Source organism: Panthera pardus, unplaced genomic scaffold, assembly GCF_024362965.1.
Source record: "Panthera pardus isolate Hobbes unplaced genomic scaffold, ASM2436296v1 HiC_scaffold_27, whole genome shotgun sequence".
In the NCBI taxonomy this organism is placed as follows: domain Eukaryota; kingdom Metazoa; phylum Chordata; class Mammalia; order Carnivora; family Felidae; genus Panthera; species Panthera pardus.
In genome coordinates this window covers 113190383-113207231 of record NW_026526843.1, presented here as the reverse complement: position 1 = coordinate 113207231, position 16849 = coordinate 113190383, and the positions used below count along the sequence as shown (strand labels likewise).

The 16849-nt window shown below is 44.1% G+C and overlaps 1 protein-coding gene across 5 annotated transcripts in view; it reads right to left on the bottom strand.

Moving 5' to 3' along the window:
- The window catches only part of PIR (pirin), an 89797-nt gene that overhangs the window by 21408 nt on the left and 51540 nt on the right, over positions 1-16849 (bottom strand). For all 5 annotated transcript variants that reach the window (XM_019417957.2, XM_053891819.1, XM_019417958.2 and 2 more), the window contains one exon: positions 14028-14112. In XM_019417957.2, coding sequence (XP_019273502.1) covers positions 14028-14112 — 85 coding nt within the window. The remainder of the gene's footprint in view (positions 1-14027; positions 14113-16849) is intronic.

The window sequence follows — 16849 nt, the reverse complement described above, 5'->3', positions numbered from 1 at the left end:
TTGGCTCAGGTGGAAGATGCTGAGGGCGGAGCGCCCCCCGATGGGCCCTAAAACCAGCGCCTCCAGCAGTAAGGTCCGCTCTGAGCCAGCAAGACCCTACCCGTGATTGATCCCGAGACCCTGACTGATTTGGCCTTCACAGGCCACCTGCACGGATCCACCCGCCTTTGCCCCACATTTTCCTTCTGTAAACCCGGATGCATTTTCAGTACTTTGGAGACAAGTCTTTGCGATGCTGGTCTGCTGCACTCCCAGCGGTGGTCTCACTGAAACAAACTGCATTTTCGTTTCATTTTCGTTTCACCACTACTTGTTTTTCTACCTTTGGATTTTGTCAGCGACGAGTGGCCAAACCCGGTGCTCCTTGCGCACCAGCTACACACCTTGTTTAATTTCCACCATTAACAAGAAAACCACAGACCCAAGATGGAGTCACCAATGCTAGGCCAAGTCCCCAAACAGGGGCTTGATACCCAACTGAATTATAGTTTCAACCTCCTCCAGAAACACAGTCTTAACTGGGTCAGTCAGAACTTTTCCAGTCAGCACCACTGAGGTCATCCCCACAGGGGTCCCCTCCATCCCCCAAAGGAAGAGGAGATGATCTGCATGATAAGACCCCTTGCTCTTCCCACCCCCCCCCCCTTCCCTGGGAAGGTGACCTTGTCTGGAACCATCTTTTTCTTTTGCCAGTAACTTTCTTGCCCCCTCCTCCTTCCTACAAGAAGCTTCCATTTTGTAGCATTCATGAATCATTTAATAAAGCCGATTCAAACTTCAAATTAGCCAGTTGAATTGTTTTTAACAGCATTAAGCATTGCTTCTTAAAACTACAGTAAAACAAGAGCCGAGTGGTGTGAACGTTTTCTATATGTTTAAGAACTGCTACATTTTATTAGGATTCCTTCTCTGCGAAGAGCAGGATTGCATCAGCAAAGAAGAGCAGGATTGCATCAGCAAAGAGCTCTTCACGGAGATTTGCAGATCCTTCCTCCTCCTGCCCTCCTCTCCCACCCCTCCTCCCGCTCTTGTGTCCTGCACCAGTAATGGATACCATCCCCCCATTTTTACTGCTCCAAGGTCACAGGCCCTATGGTTGCCCTTTTTCCACAACCGAGGTCTCCAAGCTACTGGCTCTTTGCAGCTGGGAAGCTCTTCCCGTCCCTCAGGCAATGACAAAATAAGTTGGGATGGAGGTCACGTTTTACCTCTGGCCCTGCGGGATGGTTTAATCAGCAACACATTTAAGTCAGACCTCCTTCAGTCAAACATCAAAAATGTAAGACTTTTAAATATGTAAATCACTTTCTGTGGCTTCTGCTCTCATTTTCAGGGAGGCTCCCAATTCTTATAAATGTCCCTAGTGAGAGCTTTTCTTGGCCTCCATTCCTTGCCTTAACCCAGCTCATTTTCCTCCTGCTTTGTCTGTAGAGTTCACCCTAACGATGAACTTCACAACTACTCCTTATCTATGTATGTGTAGAGAAAGTTGAAAAAGAGAAACTGCTGACAGAGCAAGTCTTTGACAAAAGTCCACTCCGGGGAGGGAAGGAGAGAGGGAATAGGGCTAAGGAAAGAATGAGCCTCTCCCCAAACTCTGGGTCACACCGGTTGCCAGATCCCAAAGCAACACTGGCTCTAAAAGGCTCCTGTAGAGAGCAAGACAGGGTCACTCCTGTCCGGCAGGGGCCTGCATCGAGCAATGATAGGAGCGGCTGAGGGTACTAACAACGATGAGCTCTCCCCGAGACCGGCACCGGCTGACGACGACCCAGAACCGATGAGCAGCAGAAGCAGGGGAGGGGTGCAGGCGCCCAGGACTGACCAAATCCCTTTAAAAGGGGGAGGGCTTTTGCAGTGGTTGGGCCCCGCAGACGTGACCCTCTGCGTCTGAGCGCCTGAAAAGGCAGCTGCCGCCGAAGGCTCCGGCCAAAGAGAACGGAGAGCCTCCACCGCTTGAACAGAAGGAGCGGGAGGGCCGAGCGCAGACCCGGCCCGGGGCCTCCTCTCAGCTGCGCGCCCACACATGGACTTCGCGGCGGCCTTGTTCACTTCCTACCGCCTGTGTTATCTCGATCATCGTGTGCCTCGTCCTAGGTCCTGCGCCGTGTGCGAGGAAGAGGCCAAGTTAATCACGGGCTCCAATGTCACTGGGTCTGGAATCCCGAACCCACTTTCTCATTACGTTCACCTTGCTTTAGGACTGAGCACAGCCGGCGCTGCGCAAAGACCCAACTCGTGCGTGCGCCTTCACGGTGAGCTCGTGACACCTCCCCGACCCCTCTATGCCCCTATGCTCATCTTGGGCAGGTAGCTCCCTCACCGGGGACTTCATGCCTGGCGATCGGGGACGGGAGGCAGACCTGCCTGGTCCTCTCCTCCCTCTCCTCATTCAAAAATTATGTTTTTGATTTTTGTTTTGAAATAATTTCAGACAAGCAGAAAAGTTACAAAAATAATAATTACCATATACCACTCACCCAGGTTCTCCAAGAGCTAATGTGTTATCACAATATGCTTTATCATTATCTCTAGAAATAGGTCTCTATTTTCTTCTGAAATATTTGAGATTTATAGATATGATGTCCCTTAACGTCAAAATAATTCAGTATCGTTAAAAAAGAAGTCCAAAATGGAATCATTTTTCCCCCATGAGAAGCCAAGACGTAATCACAAGCTTTAACTTCTCCCAGGAATGTGACCTTTTAAGAGTCAACCTGAAATGGCCTGAGCACCACTGGTGAGGTCATCTGCCTGAAGAAAACCCTACCGGCTCCCTTCCTCGCAAAAAGAAGACGTCACGGGCTGAAACAATCCTTTCTTTTCCTTTGCTAATATCTTACCCCATCCTTCTTCTGCCTATAAAATCTTCCATTTGGTACAACTCCTAGGAGCCCCTGTCTACTTACTCCATGGGATGCTGCCTGAATCATGAATTGTGGAATAGAGCCAAATAGATCTTCAGACTTAACTCGCTTCAACTTTTGTTCTTTGACAGTATATATTTCCTAAAAACAATGATAGTTTCCTACATGAATATAGGGTATTGATAAAAATTCTGAAATTGATATAATACCAATGAGAAAATACAACACCATTACCTATATATGGATATCCAAAGTGTGCCAATTGCCTCAGTAATGCTTCTTATGGCAGAAAGAAAGAAAGAAAGAAAGAAAGAAAGAAAGAAAGAAAGAGGAAAGGAAAAGAAAAAGAAAAAGAAAAAGAACCCAAACAAACCCCAAAACAAAAGCGGAGGCTGGGCTCTAACCCTGTTCACAGGCTGCATTTAGTTCTCACATGGAATGTCCTTCCATGGGAAACACTTCTCAGTCTTTTCCATTAAAAGCACAAACCAGTTATTTTGTAGAATGTTCCTAAGTTGGGATTTGTCTGATGTTTCCTCATCATCAGACCAAATTTGTTTAATCCCTCAGCTTTAGAGAAGAATTTACTTATTTTCCATGCTTTAATTTTTTTTTAATTCAGAAGGGTGCAAAGGAGGAAATAATGAATGTCCATGTTGCTGTATTTCCTATCTTTCTTCTTACACATGGAATCTTTAAAAAAAATTTTTAATGTTTATTTATTATTTTGAGAGAGCAAGAGATAGCAAGAGAGAGAGAGAGAGAGAGAGAGAGAGAGAGAGAGCATGAGTGGGGGAGGGGCAGAGAGAGAGAGAGAGACACAGAATCCAAAGCAGGCTCCAGGCTCCGAGCTGTCAGCATGGAGCCCGATGCGGGGTCCAAACCCATGGACTGTGGGCCATGAGATCATGACCTGAGCCAAAGTCAGACGTTCAACAGACTGAGCCACCCAGGCACCCCTACAGATGAAATCTTATAGGTGATAGAAATGTCCCCTGATTGCCTTCAGTCCTTTTCCTACACACAATGAATGGGGCCTTCCACTTAAAACCCTTCAATGGCTCCCTGTTCTCCCAGGACAAGCTCAGACTCCTGACCCTGACATGCATACCCTTCTCCAGCATTGTGGCCCCTCTGCTTGTCCCACCTCTCTAGTTAGTTCTAACCCAGCAAACCCCTCCGGGGGAGGAGGAAGCAGAGGGCAGTGGCAAACCTTACAGGGGCCTTGTGGTGCCATGGAAAACAAAGCACCTGTAACTATAAAAGAGCAACAAAAATCGAAGGTACATAATCACAGGCAGAAAATACAGGTTTAAAAATCAGCAAGAGACACTCGGGGGACTAGGACCAGATTGCTAGCCTCTTTGAGGCAGTTTCCTGGTTTGTAAAATAAGGAAATAATATGTACCACACAGGGCTGTTGTGCTGATCAAGTGACACTGTGTAGCTGGTACGTACACATTTACATATCTACGTATATATGCACGCGCTCGATGTTTTTCGCCTTATCTACACAATGCCCTCAGTAGGCATTTCACAGATGCCCGTTCCCTTTCCTGCTCCTTCCTTCTTTTTCCACTTTCCTCTGACTTTATACAGGTCAGGGGGTTGCAGTGACTGCTATCTATGCTTCCGATAAGCTGTGGCCCAGCCCACAGAAGGGTCACTGTCACAGAGATGGCCCCACGCTCTTGGAAGCACCACCCTCAACTCCAAAACGGAGACAATGGATCCTTGCTGTCCTCATCAAGAACGCTGTGGCACTTAGGATGCTGTCTGTGTCCCGCTGAACACCGCAGTCTAGAACTAGCAGCATAAGGTGGGCTTTCTGATCAGCCAGCAGCTGACAGCTCGCCAGGCCTACGAGCACAGGCATTTAACCCCCATCTCACAACTAAACACAAACAGCAAATGGGGTGTCAGTGTCGCAGCCCTGCAAAAGGGGTAGGAAAAGAGGTAGGATACCACATGACCTTGTAGGAATTCCAGTAAAAGAAAAGAGAATGCCCATTTTACCAAATTTGGTGAGTGACATCAGTAATAAAATGCCCAACGATATTGCATAGAATGTTACCAACACAAAGACACTTGAGACGACTGGCTTTCCAGAGCAAGATATACTCAGAACATGTTTCCTATATTCCAGAATGATCATACTACAGTCTATGTTTATAAGCCATAGGCATGTAACATTAAGGGCCATTCTAAAGATACTATATCTTTTTTAAAAGTTTTTAAGTTTATTTTGAGAGACAGAGCAGAGGAGGGGCAGAGAGAAAGGGAGAGAGAAAATGCCAGGCAGGTTCCATGCTGTCAGCATGGAGCCCGACGCGGGGCTTGAACCCATGAACCATGAGATCATGACCTGAGCTAAAACCAAGAGTTGAATGTTTAACCGACTGAGCCACCCAGGCACCCTTAAAGATACTACATCTTAACAAGAAGAATTGCAACCTATAAGAAAACCTTCCCCTATGGTTTGGTCCACCATCGATAATACTGAACATCCGTTCACTGCACCAGTGACTAACAGAAAAACTAAGAAATGAACAAAATTTAACATTTTGAATGAGAAATGTATTAGCAACACAAAGTCTCTGGAATGGAAACTCTCAGAAGACAGGCTTGTGTGTGCCCAGAATGGAGCCTAGCCCTCTGGAGGACAAGTTCTGCTGATTACTTTCTTGCTAATAAAACAGCAAGAAGAAAAATGCATTAGAATCCCCTGGAAGCTTCCTGATCATTACAGGCTAAATCTACACTGAAGTTTTCCCACCACTGAGACATTTAATGTGGTAATTTTTCACTAAAATAATACATGTTACTATTATTACTTAGCTTTATTTGAACAGACTTTTTTCTCATCTTCAATTATGCAGTGCTCACAATTGGGTTTTAATTGTTCAGAAAAAATCAGGAAATAATTCAAATATGTAGTTATAATCATAAAATTATACTGAAGGCTATAAAGTAGAAATGGCTTTAGGCATCAGAACTTAGACTAAGGCCAAGACAATTAAGAACCAAAATACACACCACTTTAAGGATTAAACAAAGGTTCGGAAAACCACAGAACCTGAAATAAGCAGAGAATGTCATAATGCGCATATTTTGGCACCTGACTTTTTTTTAAGTTTTATTTTATTTATTTTTAGAGACAGAGAGAGAGGGTGAGCAGGGGAAGGGCAGAGAGAGAGGGAGAGAGAGAATCCCAAACAGGCTCTGTACCATCAGCACAGAGCCCAATGAGGGGCTCGAACTCACGAACCACGAGATCATGACCTGAGCCAAAATCAAGAATCAGACCTAACTGATGAGCCACCCAGGTGCCCCTTGGCACCTGACTGTTTTTAAGAGAACAAGATTTTATTCTAATGTTTATTTATTTTTGAGAGATAGAGTGCAAGTGGGGGAGGGGCAGAGAGAGAGGGAGACACAGAATCCGAAGCAGGCTCCAGGCTCGGAGCTGCCAGCACAGAGCCCGATGCGGGGCTCCATCTCATGAACCACGCGATCATGACCTGAGCCGAAGTCAGACGCTCAACTGACTGAGCCACCCAGGCGCGTCAAGAGAACGAGATTCTTCAGTAGGACCTGAAACTATGGGAAAAAATAAACCCTTGTTGAAACTGAAATGTGTCTGAATTCTTAGAATGGTTTCTTACTTTGCATTGATTATTAATTTAATCTGTTCTCTCTTAAAAATGATTACAAAAACAATATAATTTTCAAACTGGGGAGATTCACTCAAAAAGTTTCACAAACTGGGGGCACCTTGGTGTTTCAGTTTATAACACGTCTGACTTCAGCTCAGGTCATGATCTCATGGTTTGTGAGTGCGAACCCCACATCGGGCTCTCTGCTTTCAGCACAGAGCCCACTTCAGATCCTCTGTCCCCCTCTCTCTCTGCCCCTCCCATCCCCTCAAAAATAAACAAACATTAAAAAATTTTTTCAAAATTGTTATTTTTTTAAACCTATCTGCAATGCCTTGGGTTTATTTGCCAATATTCCCAAAGCACTATCAATAGGGTATTGGCCCATTAACATGTCTGGACCTTAGTGGTTAGGAGTCATAGTGAAAGTCCAACTGTGTAAGGTAGAATCGCATCCCCAACACTCCCTGGCTAGTCGACCTTGAGTAAGTTTAAGTAAGTCACTTTGCACCTCAGTTTCCTCACCTGAAAAATGGAGTAATCACAGATCTTACTTCATAGACTCATGAGGAGTGCAGGAGTTGATACAGAGGGAGTTCTCAGAGCAGTGTCTAAATACATAATAGGGCATTTACTAAATGTTAGCTATAGTAACTATTATTACTACAGGATGATTCAGTGAACTGTGAGCTCCCAAAAATGTTCATAAGATTCCCTATTAAGGGTTTTTGCTACAAAAGGCAAACAACAAAGCATCTATAATTGAACATTTTCATGATCTGGAGCTGGGAGAGATTATTAAAGAAGCCACAGAAAGCACACACTAACCATTAAGGAACAGAGCAATGCATTTAAGAAATTTGTATTTATTAACGTATAGAAAAATATGAGTGAAAAACAAGGCAAAAGGGGGAAGATATTTGCATCACAAGTAACTGACAATGAGGAGCATTCAGAATGTGTAATGAGCCCCTACAAATCAGTATTAAAAAAGACAGACAACCCACCCAAAGGAAAATGATATGAAGCTTTCCACTGGATAATTTGTTCAGGCTCTGGTTCATGTTCATCAGTGCTCTGAGGACTTATTGATTGACATCCATAACCATTACGAGCACATTCTAAGTATGGGGGGCATGGTGACTGACTACTTTAAGGTACTGCTGGTAAGTAGAGAGCATGAATTAAATCATGGAGTCTGTATAGTGGACAAAATCAGCCAGCCTTTGTTCTATGAAACCACCTGAGAATCTAAAATTCCACATGAATCATTCATGTTTGGGGCATTCTCCCTTAAAACGTAGATAATGACAGTGAAAAGACATTTAGGCAGGAACTCTTGAGAATTCACCGTGCCTTCCATTTTCAAAAAAATAACAACAAGAGAAATAGTACTTTTCGAGTCACTGACCATAGGGGGAAACGTATGGCACTGTGAACCAAGATCATAGGCTTGGCAAGTTGACTCCGAGACGCCCTCTGCCTCCTGGTATTCACGCCCTCTGTAAGCTCTTCTCTGAGTGTGGGCTGCACCTAGTGGCGTGGCTCTAACTGGCAGAATCCGCACAAGTACTGGGATGTCACTTCTGAGACCGGGTTACATGAAGACTCTGGCTTCCACTTGCTCATTCCTTCTTACTCTCTGCCTCGTAGGCTCTGATGAAGCTAGAGGCCATGCTGTGCACGAGCTGCCCTACGGAGAGGCCCACGTGGCAAGGAGGTGACGGCGGACTGCAGCCAACAACCTTCAAGAAACCGAACGCCTGTCACCAGCCACAAGGGTGTGGGCTTCGAAGCGCATCCTTCCGCGTTGAGCCCTGGGATTGCCACAGCCCTGCTGATGTGTCCACCGCAGCCTTATAAGAGTCCCTGAGCCAAAGACCACAGTGACACTGTGAGATAACAAATGTTATCTTCAGCCACTACATTTGGGAGTAATTTGTTATGCCACAATATAGATAAGTAATACAGTGACATTGATACCTACCAGGATTTACTGAGTAGCTACTGTACGTACAGCATTAGAATCTACTTTTTAAAAAAGTGTTTGGAAGCAGTGATTTCTATTCCCCCCCCCCCAATTTTATTGAGATGTAATTGACAGGGCTCCTTTCTGTTTTTTCCTCCCATGAAAGCAAAAATACATTGACAATAAGAGAATGTATTTTTCCTATGGCTGCTATAAGAAATTACCACACTTTGTGGCTTTAAACACCACAGACTTGTTACCTATCAGTTCTGGAGGTCTGGTGTCCCAAAATGGGTCTCAACAGTTTAAAATCAAGGTATCAGGGTGGCCTTCTTTCTGGAGGCTCTAGAGGAAAATTCATTTCCTTGCCTTTTCTACCTTTTAGAGGGTGCCCCTATTCTTTGGCTCGAGGCCCCCTTTCATTTTCTTTTAATTTTTTTAAATGTTTATTTTTCAGAGAGAAAGAGAGACAGAGTGTGAGCAGGGGAGGGGCAGAGAGAGCGGGAGACACAGAATCTGAAGCAGGTTCTAGGCTCCGAGCTGTCAGCACAGCGCCTGACATGGGGCTTGAACTCATGGACCACGAGATCATGACCTGAGCCAAAGTCAGATGCTTAACCGACTGAGCCACCCAGGCACTCCCCCGCCCTTTTTAATTTTAGAGAGAAAGAGACCACACAAGCAGGGTAGAGAGGCAGAGGCAGAAAGAGAGAGAGAATCACCAGCAGCCTCCATGCTTAGTGCGGAGCCCGAAGCGGGGCTCAATCCCACAGCCCTGGGATCATGACCTGAACCGGAATCAAGAGTGGGACGCTCAACAGACTGAGCCACTCGCCACATAGGCACCCCCCACCTCCATTTTCAAAGCCAGCAGGTGCATCACCTGGACCTGTGTTTCCACTGTCACTTCGTTCACTCCGACTCTTGCCCCCTTCACGTACCCAGACCCTTGCAATTATATTGGGCCCACCTGGACTATTTGGGCTACTCTCCCCATCTCGAGATCCTTAACTTAATCATACCTGCAACATCCCCTTCACCATGGAAAGTAACATATTCACAGGTTCCAAGGATTACAGTGTGGACATGTTTGGTTTTTTATATAACTTTTTTGATGTTTTTTTTTTTTTTTTTGAGAGAGAGAGACTGAGAACACGCCAAGGAGGGGCAGAGAGAGGGAGAGAGACAGAATCCCAAGCAGGCTCCACGCTGTCAGCACAGAGCCCAACGCGGGGCTCTATCCCACGAACTGTTGAGATCATGACCTGAGCTGAAATCAGGAGTCGGATGCTCAACAGACTGAGCCACTCAGGCACCCTGAGTGTGGACATTCCGTGGGCCTACTCTTCAGCTTACCACAGTGGGGTAGGCCCTATGTTCTCCAAAGAAATTGTTTGGATTGACGTATATATACTGTAAAGAAAACCAAAAAGTTGGGGGAAGTGAAAAGAAAAAACTTACAAAATTAAGTTTTTCCAGGGGCACCTGGGTGGCTCAGTTGGTTAAGTGTCTGACTTCAGCTCATGTCATGATCTCGTGGTCTGTGAGTTTGAGTTCCACGACAGGCTCTGTGCTGACAGCTCAGAGCCTGGATCCTGCTTCAGATTCTCTGTCTCCTTTTCTCTCTGCCCCTTCCCGTCTCTCTCTCTCTCTCTCTCTCTCTCTCTCTCTCTCTCAAAAATAAACATTTAAAAAAAAATTTTTAGGTGAAGTTTTTCCATACCAGAACCATCCTCCGTTTTTAACATTCCAGATGATACTTTAAAATACCTACTAGCAGAGACACTGTGAAGGAAGATGGGGAGCAACAGAGTGGCTGTTGAGGGCCAAACTGTGATGCAGTCAGAAGACAAAGGGGACGTGAGGACCAGAGGCCCAAGTTTCTTGGGCAAGACTGATATTTTCCTAGAAATACAGGTTTATGTCCTTCTGAATGAATGATACCAGTGTTATCTGTATGTCAGTTTGCAGCAAGGAAAATCAGATTGCTTTGTAAGAGATGGTAAAAGTCACTGCAAAAAAAAAAAACCCAAAAAAACAAAAAACCACAAACCCAAACCCAACACAACTACTTATTCCTGGTTTAGCCAAGAGCTAACATGAAAAATGTGCGGCCAATGGGAAAGGAATGTGGTGCTGTCAGAGACCTGACAGATTGGATTCTTTGTAAGTGACGCACTGTCCAGCTCAATTCCTGGTATCAGCTGCCTTCCCAATCGCCACGGCATGAAACATCTGTCTTCTGCAAGGTTAGCCCAACTCCACAGAAATGGGCCTTAACCAAAGGAAAGAGAGAGATGGTAAAAATCAATTCTAGTAACTATTTAGGGGAAAGAACTCAGATGAAACCGAGTCTGATTCACGAGAAAGCTTTCCAATCTCCCTTAACTGGATGTCCCTTGAGAAACATGTATTTTCCTGCTATCAGGGATGAGAGTATCCCTCTACTCCGGTAATGATACAATCATGTCGACATTAAATTAGTGAGATCGCAAAGCTTATGCCAAAAGCCAAACATAACCCAGACGTCCATGTCAAATCCCCTTACCGTGAGTAACAAAACCATCAAAATATTGTAAACGAAACATGTCTAGGACCCTGCCAGTGACAAAAGCATTTCAAAAAATATCTGATGCAGCAAAGCACCCAAATAAAATGAATTTAAACAGTCCTTCGGGTTTATAATGGAATTTGACCTGGAAAGGTGGTTTTAAAAAAAAAGACAAAGGGTCACCTTGACTTAAATGACTTGATAATAAAATTTATGCAGCATAATTTCACCAGCCAATATGGCTGATTACAGACAGCCAAAACTATCAAGTCTGTAGGCAGTAAGTACTTTATAATACCTGAATTAAACTGTTTGTCTGGTACTGGACAGAGATGCCCCGAACTTTGGATTTGTCACTTAATGTAACGTGAACACGGGTGTGTGTGTGCGCGTGTGTGTGCGCGTGCGCACGTGTGACAGAGAGACAGTGACACTGAGAAGAAGAGAGAGGACGCTTCGCTGCTGGGTTTATAAGAGACTTTTTCCAAATGGGTTTATATTGACTCGATGATGCACATGCATTTCTAAGCTACTGGCTTTTCTATCCCTCCAAAAACGTTTTTGAAAACAAATCTCAAGTTTAGAATTTATAAGGACAAAGTAGAACAGAAGTATAGCCTTTTTAAAATTGTTTTAAATCTTTGTTTATTTTCGAGACAGAGACAAAGTTTGAGCAGGGAAGGAACAGAGGGAGAGGGAGACACAGAATCCGGAGCAGGCTCCGGGCTCCGAGCTGTCAGCGCAGAGCCCGACGCGGGGCTCAAACTCATGAACTGCAAGTTCACGGCCTGAGCCGAAGTCAGACGCTCAACCAACTGAGTCACGCCAGAAGTACAGCCTTTCAAAGTGACATATACGCATTCTGTCATTAGGTAACATAGAGTGGTGCTAAGGGTAGAAGAGAATCTAACATGAACCATACACTTAGTGTCAGTGGGGTCATGGAGAAACTGGCACTCTCAGATACTGCTGATGGAAAAAGTATAATTGTGTTTTGGGATCGCAGCCTGACAATGTGTTTTACTTATTTTTTTAATGTTTATTTATTTTTGAGAGAGAGAGAGACAGAGACAGAGTGTGAGCTGGGGAGAGAGAGGAGACACAGAATCTGAAGCAGGCTCCGGGCTGTCGGCACAGAGCCCAACACGGAGCTCGAACGCACAAAGCGCAAGATCACGACCTGAGCTCAAGTCACTCAACTGACCGAGCCAACCAATCACCCTGACGTGTTTGTTTTAAAATCAAACATGCATATACCTTGTGACCATCACTGGAAATCTACTGCATCAAAATAAGTGCCATAGGGAAGGACACGTGTATAAGGATGTTCACTGGAGACCAGTGTGCAGTGGCCGAGCTCTAGGAACAAAGGGAGTGCCTGCTGACAGGCAGTAGGTAAATGCATCACAGTCCACCCACGGCACGGCATACCGCCATTACTACCACCACCACCGAGAGAAACAGACTCAAACCAGTGGTTGCCAAAGGGAAGGAGGACGGGGAGGTAGGCGAAGGGGATTAAGACGTACCATCTTGCAGTTATAAAATAAGGCACGGGGATGAAAAGTACAGCATAGGGAATGCAGTCACTAACACTACAACGACGCCGTGTGGTCACAGACGGTAGGCAGACGTACCACAGTGAGTGTACCGCAACGTACACCGTCGTCGAACCACTATGCGGTACAGCTGAAACTGAGATGTCAACTATACTTCAATTAAAAATTTTTAAAAGTCAGGGTGCCTGGGTGGCTCAGTTGGTTGAGCGTCCGACTCTTGATCGCAGCTCAGGTCACGATCTCATAGTTTGTGAGACTGAGCCACACGTTGGGCTCTGCGCTGACAGCACAGAGCCTGCTTGGGATATTCCCTCCTCTCTCTCTCTCTCTCTCTCTCTCTCTCTCTCTCTCTCTCTCTCGTCCCTCTCCCACTTGCGTGTATACACGCATGCTCTCTCTCTCTCAAAAAAATAAACTTCAAAAATTTTTTTAATTACTTAAATAAACAAAGAGAGCCCCTATAAGTAGATTGGGAAGGATTCCCAGGAGGAGCTGTTTGATCAAAAAAGATGCAAAAACGCATTTATAATATGGTTCCATTTTAGTAAAACAATGACAAAACAATCCTGTATATGGGTGCATTTCCATGCATATATATGTCAGTGTAGAAAAGTGAGTGTGGAGAAAAACAAGCAAGATCTAATTTGAGGATCTGTGTCGGCTACGTCCTAGAGCTGCGATGTATAGGGAAGGTACTGGAAGGAACTGGAGGGAAGCAAACTCAAAAGCAGAAGAAAAAAGCACTGCACTCAAGGTTAAAACATATGGGCTTTAACACTTTCACACTTATTGTTATAAAAATTATGTATAAGGGTAGGCATATGTTTCAGAGAATTAATCTGAAGAGTTTTTCTATACTCAAAAATAGCCAGAACAAAAACCCAAAGAAGAAAATAATGGCTCCAAGGTTTCTGCCTAATGATCTCATGCAACCATTTTTAAAAATGAAATTGGCCTTATACACGTGGGAGTTTTCTAAGTATGCTTTTGAACTTAGAAGTCCACTTAAGGGTAAGCCCTCCATAACAGTACCTTTATCAACAGAAACCAGTATCTCATTCAGGAATACACCTGTTCATAAGTCACAAGGTTGGAATGCGCCTGCAGGAACACTCTGAGTCATCAGTGGCTAGGAAATCAGAAGATGCGGGTGAAAGTCCTGGCTTGTCCAGCAAGTCTTTACGAGGACGTGAGCAAGTAGCTCATCTGTTGGATCTTAGTGTTTCCACCCATAAAACGGGGGTGGAAAAAAACAGGGCCCGCACAGTCCGGCCCTAACACTCTATGAATTCTTCCTGATCTTCTTTGCTTGAAAAGCCCCAGGAATATTCGTTAATTTAAGTGTAATTACAGATTCAAAAATGAGCACATTTGAGAGAAAGCGGTCCCTTTTTTCTGATCACTAAACCCCAGAAGCCACCATACCTTTAGGAATAGGCTGGGAATGCTTTGCTCCGTGGTCCAGTTTGAAGTCCAAATATAAGGTCGGTGTGCGAGTATAAATCTTAGACTGAAAAGGAAAAGGAAACCATCAGAATCTTTCCAAAAATAAAGTTCTTCTTCACTTCAGCTGGGCGCTTCTCTGATGGGCCTGGGGCCTGGATGACTGTATTAACAACTCCTCCTTGGCAAGTGCTGTTAAAGCAAGGGGATGGGCTACCATACAGGCCCCTCTGAAGGGTCTTCATCTAAAAGTTAGCCCTCCTAGCTTTACAATATGGTTGACAAACTAATTTCAGGACGACAGCGATCTCCCTCTAACCATTTCTCAAATAGGGTCCCAGGTTAATAGTTTATTGGCCAAGGCTTGCCTCCAGCCTTCCACTTGATAATAGCAGGGTAGCTCATGTCCCAGTGTGTGTTTTTTCCCCAGGTCTCGATGAAGCCATGTCCATTAAAAAAAATTTTTTTAAGTGGCCAGTAAATATTTGTATTTGTTCTAACTCTGCCCTCAGGCGAAAAAAGGTCATCCGCCACCACTGGCTTGAAAAAGCCATTACTTCAAATGCAAGAAAGGCCAACTTCTGCAAGATTTTCCACTGTAAACAGTGGCTTCGGTTCCATCAACAGTTAAGCAGAGGTTGTGAGCCGATAGGATACCATGTTTTGAATCACTGGCACAGACCAAAATCCAAGGGATTATTGCTGTTGCTATGAACTTTATGATGTGTCTCACTGTTTATCACAAAGCCCCGGTGGTTCTGTTTGACTTTTTAGAAACTGAAAACACACACAAAAATGAAAAAGCACGTAACACCAAATGTGGCAAGGATGTGGAAAAAATGCAGCTTTTCATACACTCCCGGTGGGACTAGAACTTTGTATAAACACGGTAGAAAGCTGCTTGGCAGTACACGGTACACGTGAATGTATATGCATGACCTATGACCCAGCATTCCATTCATATGTGGACCCTCAAAAGAAATGTTCACCTAAAGACAAGTATATGAATCTTCATAGTGATACTGTCAGTAACAGCCCAAACCTGGAAATATTCCAGATGTCTTTAACGATAGAAGGGATAAATGAATTGTAATCTACTTACACAATGAAATACTATACCGCAAGGACAGTGAACCCAACTATATGCAACGACTTGGATGAATTTCACGATCATAATACTGAGCAAATGAAGGCAGACGATCATATACCATATGATTCCATTTCTATAAAGTTCCAAACGAGGCAAAACTAATCTATGATGTCAGAAGTCAGAAAAGTGGTTACCTTGGGAAGCTTAGTAACTGGAAGGTGTTAAAAAGGGGACTCCTGGGGACGAACAATTTCTGCCTCTTGACTTAGCTTCTGCTTCCATGGGCGTGTTCACTTGGTGAAAATTTTCTGAGTTATACACTTGATTTGTATACTTTTCTGTGTCTATATTATATTTTAATAAAGAGCTGTAAATAGACTGTGTAAATAGACCAAAAGAGAGAATCCAGAGCCCACAATTATTCACTACCCTTGATAAATGCATCATTTTGCAGAGAATAATTATGTAAATGCTATGAGGACAGGAACATGGCTGCCTTTTTCACCCAGGGCCAACCCATGCTGCCTATCACATAGTAGGTCTTCAATAAATAGTTATTGGCTGACTTTCATAATGGAAAATCCCATGAATAATAAATTTATTTACAGTATACATAAGGTATTCATCAGTATCTTTACCTACCTGTAGCAAAATGCCTCTCTTCAGGACAGGTGATTTGGTATGGTTAAATTGTATGTCTGTACATTAAATTTTGGAATTACAGAACTGTAGATAATGATATCAGAAGACTGTTTCCTTTCCTATGAATGTCTCATGTATTAAAGCTTCGGGCTTTAAAAGTTCTGGCAGGTGGATTTATGTGGCTTAGAAGGCCACGCTGCATCAATACAGCTTCAAAGACTATAAAAGCAAATGCCCCTGTGCACACATAAATGAAACCAGAGAGACCTATGGCATCAAGTACAACCTCAGGCCAAAGACTCACAATCAATCTGAAGACCTTGAAACACATAAAACAAGGGCAGCGCCCATGGGACACAGGATCAAATTCTCTACGACCCTTAGATGTATATGGCACCATCTGGAAAGGATCTGGTTTTGTCTGATGAGGACTTCTAAAATTACCTCTAAAAAGATCAAGCGTAGGGGTGCCTGGCTGGCTCCATCAGTGGAGCATGCGACTCTTCATCTCAGGGTCATGAGTTTGAGCCCCACGTTAAGAGTAGAGATTACTTAAAAAAAATTTTTTTAATAAAAAGATCAAGGGTAAACTTCATCTAATATTGATAACTCCCCTGCCCAGGCAATATTTGGCTCTCTTCTAGAAAAAGAATCCCTGTTTGGTTTAAGTGTCTTTCCTAACCTCTGCTTCAGTGGCTGATGCAGTATCCCTGCCTCCAGCCAAGAGATTAATCACAGAGAGTCTCTTGGTTTAATTTTCACTAGAATTCTCCCAGAATGTAGTCATAATACTCTTGAGCTGGAAACCTGGAGGCTTTGATGCTAGCATGGCTTTTCCTGCTGACTAGCAAAGCACTTATCTTCTTCTGGGCTTAGTTCACTCATCAGAAAATCCCATGATAGGACTCACTGACATTTAAATTCATTGCTGGTTCTAAAATCCTGAGTCAGAAAATTACTGTTTTCCCCCACATTTTAATTTTGAACATTCCCTTTTGACTTCTCAGACTAGAGCTGTCGAGAAGGGAGAATGTGGCTGGGGGCAAGGAAGGACAACTAGAACTGTGTTAAG